We start from the raw sequence: 19,694 nt of genomic DNA, 5'->3' as shown, positions 1-19,694 counted from the left end.
CATGCTACTCTCTCACTTCGTCCCAGCTTACCCTTCCCCCTCCCCGTGTCCTCAAGTACATTCTCTACATCTGCATCTTTATTCCTGTCCTGCCCCTAGGTTCCTCAGACCTTTTTTTTTTTTTCTTAGATTCCATATATATGCATTCGCATACGGTATTTGTTTTTCTGTTTCTGACTTACTTCACTCTGTGTGACAGACTCTAGGTCCATCCACCTCACTACAAATAACTCAATTTCATTTCTTTTTATGGCTGAGTAATATTCCATTGTATATATGTGCCACATCTTCTTTACCCATTCATCTGTCAATGGACACTTAGGTTGCTTCCATGTCCTGGCTATTGTAAATAGAGCTGCAATGAACATTGTGGTACATAACTCTTTTTGAATTATGTTTTTCTTCATTCTTTATAATCCTAGCTTACAGCCATAAACTCAGACTTGGGTTTGGAATCCTAATGTCAACTATACAAAGTTATCTTGTGTGTGAATGACTGTTTCATTTTTTGCCGAATTCTTGCCTCTGCTCGTGAATTGACCAACTCTATTTCCCCCACGTGTTTCTGCATTGGTTACATAGAGCAGGTCTGGGGACAGGCATTTGACCCAAGCTGGGCTAATTGTGGTATTCTTGGCCTTGGCCAAGTGGACTGTTCTATAGGAGGGTCCCCAACTCCACCTGAGCTATTCACATTCCTTCTCTGGGATCGAATCTACTGTAATGAGACATGATTGAAATCAGTTTTCCTCTCATGGATAATTATATGGCATAAAACTCAGAAACTGTTTGTAGCTATTTGATTGATGAAGAAAGCAAGAATAACTCAAGCCAAAAAGTACCCTTTGAGAACTGGTTGGTTTGCAATTATCTCCACTGATCAAATTTTCTGAACAAATGCCCAATTCCTATGTTAGATTCGTAAAATGAGTTCAGTGAAGATCAAATGCATATAATAATAGTAATATTAATAGTAGCAATTAAATGTTTTTTCCAGATATATATGATCATACATGAACATATTTAAGTTTAGTTTAGGAAAACAAGAATCTGAGTGAAGATTCCCTGAACTATCTTACTTGACATACTCTGTATACTGGGTGGATTCCAAATGTCATGATCTGATTAGCTGTGATGAGGATGTATTGCTTGTTAATGATTTTAAGAACCATTAAAGTGAGTGTGAGGCTAGATTCTCTGAGGCAGCCAAAGTGTAACAGCTCTGATCAACCACATTAGGCTGGTGCAGGTGAGGTTGTGAACAAGACTTTCAGAGAGGTGAGATCAGGCAGCCTCCCTTGGGTCTGAGCAGCCCCAGCCTGAGGGAGTTGTGTGCAGATAGTAAACGTCAGAACTGAGCAAATCATTGGCAGAACTAGAATGGAGGCCTACCCGCAGATGGTGATCAGTTGCAGGTTTTTCTCGGCAGAGGATGGGGACTTTCTAGGGTCCAGGAAGGGACCACAGTTGTCTGAGTGGGCTGGCTACCTTGTAATGTATAGACTAGCAGTTGACGGAGCCACATGTGAAAATACTGTATTTGGTGGCCCATGGTCTCACTGCCAGGGGTCAATTACATCATCAAGGTCTGTTACCTGTTTCAGCAGTTAATCTGGAAAGGTTTACAACCTCCACCCCAGTCCTATGGGAACCTTATTAAATTTTCAAATGTCTAGGCCTAAAAGGTAGTTGCTGTTCTGCTAGATCAATAATTATATAAGCCTCCATATTTATTTGAACTCTCCATGCTGGTGTCAATGGAAAGGAAATCGGATTATCCTGAGGGTTCTGATTTTCATAATCAGATTCAGTCTCTTAAATCTTACATGCTCTCAGGACTTAAATCTCAACAAATGGATTTTTAATAGAAATCTTTAGAGTTAGTGTTAAAAAAAAAACGGGTTCGTGATTTTTTTCTACTTAAAATATGATAAAAAGGTACAGGAAGAAAAAGAAGAAAGTCCTGTCTAAAGTAAACATCATAAGCAAGTTAAGGTAATTAGCTCAGTGTGAAGTTTCAGCAAAGGTCACTTCAAAGGGTGAACTGTGCCAAAGCATTATAAACGTAAGTCTAGAAGTAATTGGGAAATTTTTAGGTTTAGAAGGCAGAAGGCAAGGAAACCTGTGTGGCTTGCCTTCTGCCTGTATCTACTTAAATCTAGTTTATGATTCCCTGTCTCATTTATTCTTCATTTCAAGACATTTTTAGGGACTGTATATGGTACAGCAAGGGGCAGTCATCCACATGGAAGATATTCCGCACTCCTGCCTCTCATTTACTACCCAATTCAGTCAGTCATCAGGTCTCAAGGTTTCAATTTCCCAAACATTCCAGGAATCCTTCTCTCCTCTTCTTCTCTGCTTCCTAAGGAGACTTTGTTCATCTTTATATGTCTAGTGCTCACTAGAGTATCTGGCACAGCAGACAGACTCTATAAATGTTTGGTGAGTGGATGAAAGAATATGAGCAGGGCAGTCCACTGCCATATAAACAGCTCTGGGGTGAAAATTAGGATCGCTGAGCTCTATTCTTTACCACGAAACTAACTAGAAGATCGTTATTTTAGCCTCCCTTGGATTTCATTTTTTCACCCACAAAACAAGTGGGTTGAATTCTACTTCACAAAAGCACCCTCTGGGTCAAAAAATTACTATATGCAAGGAAGAAGTATTAAGAAGTCACTACTATTCTCTTGAGGTTATTACATTCATTAAAAAACATGTTCTCTTTTGCGGAGTATGATCAAATTTTTAAATTATTTTATTGACTTAGTCTTCTATGCCTGGAGATAGTGGCCTTTCAAAATCTCTCTTTTTGTTTAGTATCTCGTACATGCCTCTAAAATCCTTGAAGATAGATACCATGTATCATTCAACTTTGCATCCCAGCACCCAGAATAGTGCCTAGCACATGGTAGATAACCGATATATATTTCATCAATAAAGTGAAGACTGTTAATTATCTAGCAATAGCTGTTTAAAATTACAGGCATAATGACTGTGGAATAAATCAAACATCTCAAGGCCATGACTGGAAAATTCAACCAGTGTTAAGTGTGGGTCAATACTACTTTTCCAAATATTGTTGTTAAATAAACAATGAAATGAATCACATTTGTGAATATTGTGCAAAATGTTTCTGGAAACTTCTGTAACCATGAATGACTGAATTTAAATTTTGACTTACACTATGTTATGCTGTGCTATCTCACGGCTATACTGACAGCTAATCAGATCATGACATTTGGAATGCACACAGTATACAGAATATGTCAAGTAATATACTTCAGGGAATCTTCACTCAGATTCCTGTTTTTCTAAATTACAGTTAAATATGTTCATATATGATCATATATATATGGAAAAACATTTAATTGATATTATTAATATTTAAATTATTTTATTATATGCATTTGATCTTCATTGAACTCACTTTACGAATCTAACATAGGAATCTAACATAACTTGTTCAGAAAATTTGATCAGTGGAGATAAGGGCAAACCAACCAATTCTCAAAGGGTACTCTTTGGCTTTAGTTATTCTTGCTTTCTTCATCAATCAAATTATTTACTATCGCACTCCAGTGATAAAGCGCTATTGTGCAGGTCACCCTAGCGTTCACAGCACATTCAAGACCATTTTTTATTCTCATTTTGTATACCTCTTTGACATCTAGGCAACGTAGGGATTTTTTGAAGGTCTTTCACTGAATCATACAAGTTTAACTCTACCTAAGATGGAAGATAAGTGATCCCAATTTAATAGAAGTTGAATGCAGTCTCATGCTTTCTTGGTTCTGGTATGCTTTTTTTTTTTTTTTTTTTTTTTTTGCGGTAAGCGGGCCTCTCACTGCTGTGGCCTCTCCCTTTGCGGAGCACAGGCTCCGGACGCGCAGGCTCAGCGGCCATGGCTCACGGGCCCAGCCGCTCCGCGGCACGTGGGATCCTCCCAGACCAGGGCATGAACCCGTGTCCCCTGCGTTGGCAGGCGGACTCCCTACCACTATGCCACCAGGGAATCCCCCTGGTATGCTTTTTTGGAGTCTTTACCCGGGGATCTCAGAGTACCTGTGTGCTCCTTAGAACTATTTCCACGTGAAATATTTCTTTTTGTTTACCCAGTGTGCTTATTGTAGCAAAGAAGTTGTATTCGGTAAGATTAGGTCAAGCAGTGTAGCTCTCTCTCACATGCACACTTAAACTAAAATAATAGAGGTTTTAATAAATTTTTTAAAAAACAGTGTGTTTCTGTCTCATGTAAAGGAAACCTAGAGATAGGCAACTTGGGAGTGATATAGCATCTCCATGTAGCTGTTAGGGATGCATACTCCATCAAATTCATACCTCCTGCATCTTTAGGTTGACTATCCTCATGGTCCAACATGGACACGAGAGCTTAGCCACCACACCCACATTTCAGAAAGCAGGATGGAGGGTAAGATAAGGAGGAAGGGACAAAAAACCCATCCCAGCCATCTTTCAAGGAGGTTTCTTGAGCAATAACACAAAACATTTTATTTACAACTTATTTTCTAGAACTTTACTGCTAGGTTTAAGGGTATCTAGAAAAAATAGTATTTATTTCAAGTAGTCATGTACCCAGTTAACCATCAAGAGTTCTTTTATCAAGGAAAATGTAGAGAATAGATACTGAGGTAGACAATTGTCTACCACAGGGACTGAGTCGGTAAATGAAGTAAATTTAAATATTTAGAGAAAAATTAGTTTCTAATTTTATTATTCTGAGGACTACAGAAAAGTTACCTATAAAGCCCCAAGAAGGAAGATATGTTGAATGATGTTATTAGAGAGAAGGACTAAAATGAAAAAAAAAAGGCAAAATAAACATCTTTAACGTATCTGAATTTTACAGGATTTTTTTGCAAGTAATATAGACTTATTGGGAAAATTACATGGATTGGTGTTTCTACTCTTCACAAGCATTTAACATGTCGAATTGTAACAATATTTAGCAATAATTTAACCACTTGAAGTTATAGTCATCGTATTTGATATATATATAAATGTATATGTATATAAATAGGTAGAGATAGATACAGATTCAAAGATAGATACAGATATAGATATATTTAGTTCTGGGGACCTACTATTATTCATTAAAGTGACAGAACTAAATACTCTCCATATTGAAAACCATACTCCATTGAGCTTGTTTTTCTATTCTTACTCTTCTGTATTGATTTATTAAAACAACGAGGAAAATGCATCATTTTTAAATTAAGCCAGTAAGAGTTTTGCTAAAGTTATAGACTTTATAAATTGTGAACAGGTGTAGAATAAAATATGGGTTTTGAAGATTTTGAGCATGAAAATATTGTATTACATATTTTAATGCACTGGCTGAAAGAACAATTATTGAGCTAATGAAAGAGTCTGAAGAAGATTTTGCCAAGTTTTATTTTTCTCATGTGTGCTTTTTCCTTTCAGCCCTACAGTTGAAATGATATTTTTTCATTGCTTTAATTAATCACTTATGGATTATTATAAATATATAGAATTATTTAATATTTCCTCTTTAATAGAAAGATAAAATGCTTTTGCTGTATTTATGACTTATTTTTCATTCTAATAGTAAATGAACTCATTTTAAGTTTATTCTTTTGAAATTGTAGGCAGTTATTCCAGAAAATTCTCTTCTAAAAGTTTTCTCACTTAATGTACTTCTTAAAAACTCTTATGTTCATTTGAAAAATTTCTCCTAATGGAAATATTCTATAATTCTTCCTGCATCTTATGTAGGCATCAAATATCTCTGTGGCCCTTTTTTCCTATTTAATAGAGATATGTTATTAAATTATTGCATGGAATATTCATAAGTCCTTTGTATAAAATGCATTTATAAATTGGTCATGTCAGAGAAAGAACAGAAATAATCTAATGGCATTCTTTGCATATTTACTCTTTACCTTAAACATCAATTAATAGTAAAACCATGTCAAGGTATCTGTATTTTTAAGTTGCTGTATAGCAGTACCAAGGTTAAAATGTTTTGTAAATATTATTGTAAAAATTGCAACATTATCAGAATCGTTTTTACTTATGAAAAGCTATTTATGGAATGAAAAATATTGTCTCTGAGCCTTGTTATAAACCCGGTTTCATTGTATATTAAAGCCACTACAAGTACATTTAATATCTTGATTATAAAGTCTCATTTTGGTACACATTTCAATCCATAATTTTGTTCCAAATTTTTTTATTATCTGCAAATGGTCAAAAACCATCCATGGAGCTAAACCATACACACTGATACTTAGATGTGTCCACAAAGACTTTTGGAGAACAGAGAAGAAAGCCTGTGGGGTGTCTTTCCTCTTGACACCAACCAATTCTCATATCAGCTGGGTGTCCTACAGTTCAATTTAATTCTGATGCACACTACCTGGAGTGAGTGTCAGACTCCACAGGTGTAACGGTTCGGTCCCATAAGCCTGCCCTTATTTAGGATGGCAGTCACAAGTACTGAGTCCCCAGGTTATACACACATCCATGCAACTTGACTACAAAGTCAGGGATCCCCCCAACCCCTTCCTTCAGGTTTGACTAATTGTTAGAACAACTCACAGGACTCAGAAAAATGCTTTACTTACTATTACCAATTGATTATAAAGGATACAACTCAGGAACAGTCAAGTAGAAGCGATACATAGGGCAATATATGTGGGGAGGGGCATGGAGCTTTCAGACCTGCTATGCCCTCTCCATGCTCTACTCTATGCTCCCTCTCTATGCTCCACTCTCCGGGCACCATGATGTGTCCATCAACCTGGAAGTTCTCTGAACCCCATCATGTAGGGGTTTTTACGGTGCTATCCTTGTGTAGGCATGATTGATTAAATCACTGACCATTGATGATTAACTCACTGACCATTGGTGATTAACTCAGCCTCCAGCCCTGCCCCCATCTCTGGAGGTCAGAAGTGGGAAAAGTTCCAACCCTTTAATTATGCTTTGGTCTTTCTGGAGACCAGTGCCCCTGTTAAAGTTATCTAGGGCCCCCCAACCACCAGTCATCTCATTAGCATACAAAAGACACTTTAATCACTTCAGAGATTCTAAGGGTTTTAAAAGCTTTGTGCCAGGATCTTGGGGCAAAGACTAAATATTTATTTTCACTATACCACAAAACATGAGTAATTTTTGTATTGAAATAGCATCAGAAATGTACTAGAGTAAACAACATTAGTAGTGGTAATCAAAAAGAATATTCAGACCTTGCAACTCTTGTGAGTTTCTGATTAATGGAATAAAAAGAGCCCAAGTACTATTAAATGTTAGATTTTTCAGTACAAATTGTCTGGCCTGTGCTACCACTTGCTTTGTTACAATATCATTACTGACATCATGTTTTAGAAAACGTCATCTAGGGAAAGGCAGCATTAATTTTTTCACAAGTGAAATAAATCAGAGTTCAGTACTTTTTCTACAAAGAGCAAGATGGTAAATATTTTAGGCTTTGTGACCATGTGGTCTCTGTCACAACTACTCATCTTTGACATTATAGCACCAAAGCAGTCAAACAACAGGTAAACAAATGTGTTTGGCTTTGTTCCGATTAAACCTTATTTACTGAAACAACTTGTGGGCCCCATTTGGCCCATGGCCATAGACTGCCTACTCTTGGACTAAAAATTGATCGAAAAAAGTCATTCACTATAATAAATAATTATAATGGATAGTTTAAAAGAATAATTTGTTTATATAACCTTGGATTTTTTGCCTGGTGATTCTTGTATGTAACCAAAAAACTAAATGCTTTTGTTTAGAACTGAGCTCACACAAAATTATTAAAGGCACGAAAAGATAATTACTTGTGAAATTATAGAATTGATAAAAGGTGTTGCAGTAGCCTCCTGAAAACAGAAATTTCTCTTTGCATATACATTTACATGAATTATGCTTTATAGTCCAAAATATCAGAAGTTAAAAAAGAAAGAATTAACAACACCAAAAAGAAGTTATATTTCGTTCTTCTCCCAACAGAAATGCCCTTTCAGGTTTCATTTGAATACACATGCCTTTAGGAAATACTTTCATTACAGAGGAAGAATTTTGTGCGTGATAGTTCCTAACAGTTTAATAATTGTGGGTAAGGTTAGCTTAATTTGTGTATTTATTAAAGATTTTTGAGCACTTTTAATATGTATAGGAAAAGGTTCAAAATCATAGGAGATACATATATATGTAGATCAATGGCAATGTTTTTCCCTAAAAACCCAACTATATTTTTAAGGATATTCATCACATTTTTTATCTCTTCTATAAAAATGTTTTTATATTATGCTTTAAAAAATCTCTTTACAATTTTAAACAATACCATTTATTGCAATATTTTATTTTTTCAGAGTAGATGTACATTTCCCTATTCCTCCCTCTGTGTACAACTTTAAAACCCTACATATTATCTATAAAACAAACAAGAAAATTCTGAAAGGTGAAGAGAAGAAGGCAGAGCAGCTAGGAACTTCGTGGGCTGAAGAACAACATGACATGACAGTGAGCTCCCTGGGTTTTCTTTTTGCCTCATTTCCCCCAGGTTTGTAGGTAAAGAAGCTGGCAACCCATAAGCACCAATAGGAGCAGACAATAAAAACCCCAACAAAGGCCTGATCTCTGCAGCCAAAGTCCCCAGAAAGAGACAGCCTAGCAAAACAGAAAACTTTGAGACAGTAACAATTTAACTAATTTGAAGATAACCAAACACCATAAGAAAAAAAAAAAAAATACAGCCTCATCCCAGTACCTATCAGCACAGGTCAAGTGCAGAGCCTAGACAGAACAGAAAAGCTGCAAAATATATGGAACAAAACTGATAGAACCGAAAGAAGAAACAAACGAATCCAAAATTATAGTTGGAAACTTCAGCATCCCTCACCAACAATTAGTAAAACTAGATAGAAAATCAACAGGATATAGCAGAACTGAACAATATCATCAACCACCAGAATCTACTCAACATTTATAAAACACCCTATCCAACAACAAGAAAATATACAGAACCCAAAAATACTCCCAGACAGCATGGCCAACTGATTTTTGACAAAGGTGCAAAAGCAGTGCAATGAAAGAAGGATAGTGTCTTCAATAAATGTGCCGGAGCAGTTGGCTATCAATGGGCAAAATAAATGAAACTCGATCTAAACCTGACACCATATACAAAATTAAGTCAAAATGGATGATAGATTTAAATGTCAAACATAAAACTATAAATCTTTCAGAAGGAAACATAGGAGAAAACCTTCAGAAACTAGGGGTTGGTGAAGAGTTCTCAGACATGACAACAAAAGCACAATTCATAAAAGAAAAAATTGGTAAGTTGGACTTCATTAAAATGAAAAACTTTTACTCTTGCAAAAGACTGTTAAGAGGATGAAAAGACAAGCTACAGGCTGGGAGAAAATATTTACAAACTACTTATATGATAAGGGAGTCATATCTAGAATTTACAAAGAACTCTCAAAAGTTCAACAGTAAAAACACAAATAATTCAATTAGAACACGAGTAAAAGATATGAGACATTTCACTGAAGAAGACATATAAACGGCAAATCAGTTCATGAAAAATGTTCACTAGCTTAAGGTAAATGTAAATTAATATTACAAAGTGAAATCACTATGCACCCATTAAAACAGCTAAAATAAACAATAATGACAATATCAAATGCTGACAAGGATGTATAGAAACTGGATCTCTCCTATACTGCTGGTGGGAATGTAAAATAGTACAGTCACTGTGGAAAATAGTTTGGCAATTTCTTTTAAAATAGAACATATGCTCATATATCCTAGCAATCCTACTCCTGGGCATTTATTCCAGAGAAATGAATACTTATGTCCACATAAAAACCAGTACATGATTGTTCATCGCAGCTTTATAAATGGAAAAACCAAAACTGGAAGTAAACAGAATGTCCTATAAGAAGTAATAGTTAAACAAAGAAAAAAGAAAAAAAAGATTTATCAAAGGTGATAACTTGAAATTAAAAAAACTGAAAGTAATCTGGAAACTTCTTTTTTTATTGTAATTTTCCAGGTCTGGTGTTATATCTATACCATGGAATACTACACAGTAATAAAAAGGAATGTATTGCTATACAGAAAAGCCAGTATAGCTTCCAAGGACATAATGCTGAGTGAAAAAAGAGCATTTCAGAAAGTCATGTACTATGTGATTCCATTTGTATAACATTCTTGAAATGACAAAGTTATAGAAATGGAGAACAGATGAATGGTGTCAGGGGTTATTAATAGTGGTAGAGGTTGGATATGACTGTAAAGGAGGAGCCCAGGGAAATATTTTGGGGTGATGGTATGGTACCTTGCTTGCTGAACTGGTTGCATGGATCTATGTACGTGTTAAAATGACATAGAACTGTACACACACTTTATACCAATGCCAATTTCCTGGTTTTAATGTTGTACTTTAGTTACCTAAGATGTAACCATTGGGGGAAACTGGGTGAAGGATACACAGGACCTCTCTGAATCTATAATTATTTCAAAATAGAAGTTTAGAGAAGAGAAAATATGCAAACCTTGTAATGCATTCTTTCAAAAAAAATACATTCCCTAAATAAATCTTTTCAAGGATTTTATGATGCCAAATTTCTCAACTTAATAGCTTCTCTCTTTCCAACAGTTGACTAAACCAAATTATTTATATACTGGAAGATGACTACTTATTTTTTAAATTAATAACAGGCTAAATAATGTTATAAATTTTATACTTGCCATGTCTTAAATACCTAATCTACAATTGCTAATGGGTATCAAAGGATCAAGGACATGAAAATCATGATTTAATCAAAAATCTCATTTAACACAATAGTTGCAACCTCATTATTGACCTCAAGGGCAGGCACTTTTGCTGAAGCTGCCAACAGGAAAACAAAATGTGACTGATTTTTTACTTTTCTCTATTTAAAAATGAATTAATGAATATAAATATGTCCCAAATTGATAACTTCCATAACACATACTTTGGAAACTCTACACCTGAATAATTAGACCATTGATTATTTCTGGAACATAAATTAAGTCCTCCAATTTAGTCTTATTTAGACCTGAAAATTACAATAAAAAAAGAAGTTTCCAGATTACTTTTAGTTCTTTTTAATTTCAAGTTACCACCTTTGATAAATCTTTTTTCTTGAAAAGACATATTTATTGAACTGCTAGACTCTGCCATTCTTTAATTGCTAATAGCAGCCCGTCCAAATATGTCTCACGTTCTACTTTCATAATTTACTAACAAAGTTAAAATGCATGTGGGAATATTTTAAAGGAGTCTATTGGAATGCATAATGGTATTCTGTTTTTTTAAGTGAGTAGGGAAAAGTCAGAGAGAGATTTCTTCTGAATTGTATAAATATACGTTCACAGTCCCTTATCTGCAATTCTGAAGTCCTCAAAAACTCTGAAAAGTAAAGGTTTTATACAACTCAATTGGTGGCAGGACTGAACCTGAACGAACCTGGGGCTTTTTTTATAGCTTCTATGTAATACATGAGTGTTAATATTCCTACCTTTACTGCAGAAATGTACATGTGTTATGCTCAGGATGTTGGCCCTGGGAATATCATATAATATACAGTATATGCATGTTCCCTTTTCAAAATCTGAACATTCCTGACTTACAAGACACATCTAGTCCCAAGGCCTTGGGATGAGAGATTATGAACCTGTCCTAGAAAAGTACACGATAGATGTTCATATAGCACTTGAGAACAGGAACTTATTTATATGGCAAATGAATCTAGGAGCACAGTTATTTCATAACATTAACTTTGGGAGGAGAGTCAGATAAGCACCAAGCTGACCTTTATTTCATTAAGAAGCAAACTGGGGCATTGAGCAACTTGACCGAGGTTACCCAGCTACAGTTGGAACCATGGCAGTCTGACTTTAGAAGTCATGCTTTTAAACCACAAAGATTTTGTTACTGAAGGCTTAACCTGAAAGCCTCCTCTGTCACAGCAGAATGAGACTGAGTCTCTGAGCTGAAAGCAGGAGGATTTTGTGAAAGTCCATACCCTTATGGATAAAACCCCAGGCTCCAGGAAACTGGCAGCCCAGTTCATATTCCCCAAGTATGAAACTGGAGGATCCTTTTAAGGAGTAAACATGAACAGCTACAAAGAAAAACAAAACTATGCGAACTGGCCTCAGTTGATCCTCTACTGCAGGGTTCACCTGTCCAATGCTAGCTTTGCACACTGAAATCCCAATCAGCTATTACTAAATAGCAGCTTATTACATAGGAATAGATTCAGGGATCACCAGACATTTAAGGAAAATGTCAAACATGAAACAGATTAAAGTAAACAATCAATAAGAAGGAGCCTAGACAGGACAGAGGAAACACAAAAAACAGATAAAGTTTCAAAGAATATGTCATGAGTACTGTTAGAGATTAATAGAAGAAATTACATCCATAAAAGCAGAAAAAGGACACTATAAAACAGGTGTTGCAATAAAGGATAAGATAGAGCACGTGGAAGTTAAAAAAATGATAGCTGAAATTTAAAAGTTCAATAAAAGTTTGGAAGATAAAGTCAATGAAGTTCCCTGGAAAGTAGTTCAAGAAAACAGAGACAGGAAAAATTAGAGAAGTTATCCAGGAGGCTCAGAGGTTTATTTCAGAATAGGCTTTCAGAAAGAGAAACAGAGAAAATGTTGCAAAGGAAATTATTAACTTATGGAATGGTTTCAAGAACTGAAAAACATGAGTCTTTTTTTAATATATATATTTATTTATTTATTTTTGGCTGTGTTGGGTCTTCGTTTCTGTGCGAGGGCTTTCTCTATTTGTGGCAAGCGGGGGCCACTCTTCATCACGGTGCGCGGGCCTCTTACTGTCACGGCCTCTCTTGTTGCAGAGCACAGGCTCCGGACGTGCAGGTTCAGTAGTTGTGGCTGACAGGCCCAGTTGCTCTGCAGCATGTGGGATCTTCCCAGACCAGGGCTTGAACCCGTATCCCCTGCATTGGCAGGCAGATTCTCAACCACTGCGCCACCAGGGAAGCCCAACATGAGTCTTTTTTAACATTATCCTTAAGAACATATTTAAAGGGGCACTTGTCATGTAGTCATGGAACTATAGTTGAAAGGCTGAGGAATCTTTATGAGCCTTTTCAATAAATGTACTTTCGCTTTTCCTTTTTAGGGGCACAGCAATTGCTGGCATAGTATTTGGAATCGTATTCATCATGGGGGTCATTGCTGGAATTGCCATATGTATCTGCATGTGCATGAAAAACAACCGTGGGACACGGGTGGGTGTCATCAGGACCACCCACATCAATGCCATCTCCTCCTACCCTGGTAAGCAAAACTGCTTACTCTTTCTGAAGGAAGAGTCAGATTTGTTAGTTATGCTGTCCTCCTGGGGTAGAAGACTCTCACTGGAATAATCTCCAAGTATGTAGGATATTTCTAAATTAATGTAGATTGAAGCTCTAACTTTCAATGGAGATTACTTAGATCCACATAATAAAATCTACCTCTTATTTGAATACATTCATATTTTCAGTGGTTGTCTTATTGACTACAGTTGCCAATCAGCCATAGTGAAGAGGAATAGACAATTCACAACCACTGTGTCTATTTCCTAGTGAGTTCTGACAAATAATTATAGAGAAAGAATAAGTTACATGGCTGAATTAACTGGCATCTGATTCAATAGGTATGTATGTCTTGAGAAAAAGTATTGAAGAAAGTTTTTATGTGTCCCCCTTATGCAAAGAAAACAGTCTTAACATAATAGTAAAATTATCAGCAAAAAGGTAATTTATTAATAATTTGACAAGTATTTCTTGAGAATTTACACATATAAATATATTGAACACATAAACGAAGTGCTGCATTTTGCCTTGATTTCAATAGCATTTTTAAGTCAACCTGTATATATATAATTTGATATATAAAAAGGAGTCAAGTTCTAAATTTAACAAATCCTTAGGAAGATAATTTTCTATCCATACTCATGTCCTCTCTCTCAGCCCCTATAGGAAAGGAATAAGGTAGCTTCTACATCCAGTCTGCCCTGAGTATCAATTCCCTAGTAATGTCTCTCCTCTCTTAACTTTTTCCCTACCATCTTCAGCTTGAGGGAGCAAATTTCAGATGAGTGTGAGCATGGTCATTTTCCCCGTCCTCTTTTGTCCATTCTCCCTCTTCTCCAATATCTCCATGTTAGACTGCTTCCAGGCTCACTCTTGTGTCTTCTTCCATCCTGTATCAACGCTCACTTCTTTGGTTCTATCATTTGGGCTCATGGTATTAAGTACCCTTTACATGCTAAATGCCTTCCAACGTTATATATCTCCTTTCCAAACCTCTTTCCTGAATTTCAGACTCATTTGATCCCACTGCCGGTTGAACATCTACACTCGGATGTCTAACTGATATATCTCAAATTTCACATGTCTAAAGCTGTACTTCCGAACATCCCCCCAAAGCCTCCTCCACTCACCATTCACCATCTCAGTTGATGGCATCTCCAGCCTCCCAGCAGCTCAGGCCAAAGACCTTGGCGTCATCCTGGACTCCTCTCTTTCCCTGACATCTACATGCAATCTAACAGGAACACTTCTCAGCTCTATCTTCAAAATATAAGAGTATCTGACTACTTCCCACTGTTCCTTCTCTGGTGGGAGCCACCATCAGCTCTCCTACTCATTCCTGTGAAAACATCCTAACTGCTCTGCCAGCATCCACTCGTGCCTCCCAGGGGTCTATTCCAAACACAGTAGCAAACTGAACACATTTAAGATGATTAAATGTCAAATCATATCACTTCTCTGCTCAAAATTTTCCAGTGGCTCCCCATTTCCCCCAGGGGAAGACTTAAAGCCAGTGGTTTCTCATTTTATCCAAAGTAAAAGACAAATCCTTTACCAAGGCCTGCAAGGCAATGCATGAATTGGTCCCTCTTTTTTATTTCTCTGACCTCACTTCCTTCTACTCACCCTCTTGCCACCTGGCTCCACTCATACTTTTTGCTTGCTGTGCTGTGAAGATACAGGGCACACTCCCATCTAGGTTTGCCTAGAACACTGACTCCCTCACTTAATTCAAGTCTTTGTCAAAGGTCACTTTCTGAATGAGGCCTTCCCTGATCACCCTACTTAAGATTGTAATGTGTCCCTCCCCCATAGCATCCCAATCCTCCTTACTCTACTTTTTGTCCAGAGTGCTTCTTTTAATCTTCTAAGATACCACATTGTTCACCTAGTGGTTAAGTTTATTATTTATTGTCTATCCCCACTTTCTGGAACATTAGCTCCATGAGGCAGGGATTGTTGTCAATTTTATTCACCACTCAATCCTAAGCATACAAGACTGAAACTGGCATGTAACGAGCACTCAGCAGACATGGCTGAACGAATGAATATCATGACAAAATCTGATTTAATTATATCAATGCCTAGAAATTTTACCTTCAATTCCACCCTGGAATGTATAGCTTTTACTCACTACAAAAGCAATTCACTATTTTGAATCTTTCCGACTTACCAAGAATATCGTTAGGGTTAGTATAACAATGTTAAAACTATGGTATAAGGAAAAATTAGGGGGAGTTATTTTTTATTCTCCTGATCTCCCTATTTTCACCTGGCCAATCCATAACCCAGGAGAAGAAGAGGAGAGTCTGACAGAGACATTAATTGGAGAGAAGATGAGGAGAAGCAATCTGTACATAATGCTCCAGATTCATTTTTCTTGATTAAAAAGTGTAGTTAAAATTAATTTTTTAAATATTTTTATAAAACTAGACTAGAAAATGCAAAATATTTTAATGTGTTTTCTGGAGTCTGAGGTTTCTATTTCATGCATGTAAACAGGTTTTCAAAAACTTTATTCTAGTAGCATTATTATTATTATTATTATTATTATTATTTTGTGGTACGCGGGCCTCTCACTGTTGCGGCCTCTCCCATTGTGGAGCACAGGCTCCGCGGCCATGGCTCACGGGCCCAGCCGCTCCGCAGCATGTGGGATCTTCCCGGACCGGGGCATGAACCCGTGTCCCCTGCATCGGCAGGCGGACTCTCAACCACTGCACCACCAGGGAAGCCCTAGTAGCATTATTTATACTGGCAGATCACAGCACCATGTTGCATTTTCAGTAAATGCATTGTTCTGGGAACTGAATAATGCAAAAACATCATAAACCTTATGATGGAAACATTTTCACTGCAAAAGACTAGGTCGTTGAAAACATGATTTGCTTGATTATTTCTCATTTCCTTCTCAAAGTCCCTAATTAAGCTTTTACTTAAAGGATCAGGAAATAACACAGAGTAGTACTGACTGCTTTTCAAAATCTTTCATCTATGGAAATAAAAAATAATTTTACCCACATTAATTAATTAACCCTGTGCTAATTGAATAATCACTCAAGTTATTGAATAGTCCTACAGCCTGAAGGCCACATAAATGGGTAGAAAATAATTTAGTCAAGGTTATCTCATCCCTTGGTGAAAGCACTCAGTGGGGAACCCTACAGCAAACATGACTCTGCACTGGGAGTAGATTACCAAGAACAGGTAATATGCCACACCCAACCTAGTGTTGGACAGTGACCATCTGAAATAGTTTTTTACTCCTGCCATGTTGGGTGGCATGAACTGTGTCCTGTTTAATGACAACTATTTTTAAAACCATCAGTGTGAAAACAAGAATTATTTGTCAAGTCTTACATTTCCCCTACTTTCCAGAACTTCAGTATAAACAAAAGAAAGTGATTATATTAACTCTTTTTTAAAAATGGGTTTGGATGACACACATCTGAAGGAAAATAACGCAGAAAAAACAGAAGAAAAGGCCTGGCAAAGATATAAAAATCAAATGCCATGAAGTACATTACTGAGTCCCTAATGGTAGGTAGGTAGGTAGGTAGATGATTGATTGATTGACAGATGATAGATAGACAATATAGATAGGCAAATAGACAGATAGATGATGATGATGATGAATTTAGATAGATAGACAGATAGGTAGATAAACAATGAAGGAGGATCTGAGTTTCTTGATAACAGAAAAATGCCAAAAGATGCAGGTAGAAAGAAGTTGTGGAACTGTAAAAAAAAATCATCATTTAAAACCATCATAAGAAAAATTTAGAACAAGATTCATCAATTGATGCTAAATTTGGGCGACACATTGCTGAGGAACAGGATATTTGCATACTCTCAACCTGTCTACCTCCAGATTTCTCATTAGTTACAAGGAGAATAATAGTGACTACATAGTGGAGAAACCAGACAACATCTTGACGAAGAAGTAAAAATTAATATCAACAAAGAGGGACAGATGTACATCTTGCACCTTTGGGTGTTACTTTGAAGATCATACAATTTCACGTGTGTAGTGTTCTGGCTGGAAGCTCATAGCCTGAATCTTAACATGAGAAATTATCTGACAAATCCAAGCTGAGGAACATTCTATAAAATAGCTGGCTTGTATTCTTTAAAATCTCTTGGAAATATTTCATTAAGAAACCAAGGGGCTTCCCTGGTGGCGCAGTAGTTAAGAATCCCCCTGCCAATGCAGGGGACACGGGTTCAAGCCCTGGGCCAGGAAGACCCCACATGCACGGAGAAATTAAGCCCTTGCACCACAAATACTGAGCCTGTGCTCTACAGCCCACGAGCCACAACTACTGAGCACCTAGAGCCCGTGCTCTGCAACAAGAGAAGCCACTGCAATGAGAAGCCTGCACACCACAACGAAGAATAGTCCCCGCTCACCACAACTAGAGAAAGCCTGCGTGCAGCAATGAAGACCCAACACAGCCAAAAGTAAATAAATAAATAAATAAATTTATTTATTAAAAAAAAAAGGAATCCAATCTCCATTTGCATAATTGAATTCACAATTGAGGGCAACCATATTGAACATGAAAAGACTCATGCACTCAAAGGATTTGGTGATATGAGGATGGTCTCTTCTGATTGTATCTATTTTTTAGTGAAATAAGAAGCAAGTCTTAGGCTGCAAGTGGCTTGAGGAGGTGTTTGTAGCTAAGGAGAAAGAAAAAAGCATGAAACAGTAATCTCAGAGAATGGAGGGGTGGTGAAATGCCTAATGCGCAATTTCCAAGCAATGCCAAGGGCCTCCACACTTAAGAATATGGTCATGCATTTGAAGTGAAATGAGTCAGCATGACTGTGCATTTTGCTCTAAGCATATTAAGCTCCTAGATACAGATCTGGGGTAGCCAAAATGCTGGACTGGAGCTTTGTGAAGCAATGGGGAGAGAAAGAGATGAGAAAGTTGATGATAGATGCACAGGAATAATTTTTGTGATGGACCATAAATCTAAGCTGAATGTAGAAAGACATGAAGACAGGAAAGAGGTGACATCAGTTTAAATTAATTTTTTTAATGCCATCAGTAAATCAGAAATCCAGGTGAGGTCCAAGATGTATTGGGATGTATATTCTAGAAAGATAAGTGGGTGGTCATATTTACAAAATGGTACCATAATTGGTTACAGTAAGGGTGAGAAAAAGATTTTTGAAGGCAAAAGGCTCAAAGGACTGAGAGGCAGGGTTACATGTGTTAAAAACGGATTAAAGAAGACAATTTAGGTGATGCAAACTTCATGAATCAAAAAGTCTTCATGGGGAGAACAGTAAAATGGACAGAAGGCAGGAAGCTTTTATAAGGTGAAGAATAAAGAACGAAGAAGAGAAAAATAGAAACTATCTGATTGGCTGGGGCCACAGAGGCAGCCTTGTTTGGGGTGAGAAGGAACCAGGAAGTTAAGTATAGAGCCCACAGTTGGCTTGGCATTTGGGGATTAGTTGACTGGATATACTGAGTTTCTCATTAAGCGGAGCTTTTCAATGACGTGAAAGTTACCTAAGCTTCAGTTTGCTGATGTGGCAACCCAGGCAGTAGTGGCTCCATCCTGGAGCTAGAAATTTATTTCAGCAAGTGGATGTTGAAATCACCTAGAATGATAACAGAAGTCGTGATGCAGAGAAGAGTAATGGGCTTGATACTAAAACTTCAATAACTGAGGGCTTCCCTGGTGGCGCAGTGGTTGAGAGTCCGCCTGCCGATGCAGCGGACACGGGTTCGTGCTCCGGTCCGGGAAGATGCCACATGCTGCGGAGCGGCTGGGCCCGTGAGCCATGGCTGCTGAGCCTGCGCGTCCGGAGCCTGTGCTCCGCAACACGAGAGGCCACAACAGTGAGAGGCCCCCGTACCGCACTTCAATAAGTGAGATTTTGGGGTAGAGAGAACCACAGCTATGGATAACAAGGAGGAGCAGAAAGTCGCAGAATCTCATGGCATATGCTACAAAAGAGCTCAGGTTTTTGTTTTTGTTTTTTAACTTTTAATTTTATACTGGAATATAGTTGATTAACAATATGTTAGTTTCAGGTGTACAGCAAAGTAATTCAGTTATACATATACATGTATCTATTCTTTTTCAAATTCTTTTCCCATTTAGGTTGTTACAGAATACTGAGCAGAGTTACCTGTGCTATACAGTAGGTCATTGTTGGTTCTCTATTTTAAATATAGCAGTGTGTGCATGTCAATCCCAAACTCCCTGTCTATCCCTTCCCCCCACCCTTCCCCCCTGGTAACCATAAGTTCTTTTGGATGGACTTAGAGATTGTCATACTGATTGAAGTAAGTCAGAGAAAGAGAAA

The 19,694-nt window shown here is 37.2% G+C and overlaps 1 protein-coding gene across 1 annotated transcript in view; it reads left to right on the top strand.

Moving 5' to 3' along the window:
* The window catches only part of CYYR1 (cysteine and tyrosine rich 1), a 104,381-nt gene that overhangs the window by 75,931 nt on the left and 8,756 nt on the right, over positions 1 to 19,694 (top strand). The window contains exon 3 of the mRNA XM_004264639.2: positions 13,187 to 13,344. Coding sequence (XP_004264687.1) covers positions 13,187 to 13,344 — 158 coding nt within the window. The remainder of the gene's footprint in view (positions 1 to 13,186; positions 13,345 to 19,694) is intronic.

Source organism: Orcinus orca, chromosome 5, assembly GCF_937001465.1.
Source record: "Orcinus orca chromosome 5, mOrcOrc1.1, whole genome shotgun sequence".
Lineage (NCBI taxonomy): Eukaryota > Metazoa > Chordata > Mammalia > Artiodactyla > Delphinidae > Orcinus > Orcinus orca.
Note: the sequence above shows the minus strand (reverse complement) of the source record. Positions and strands in the feature narration are given on the sequence as shown.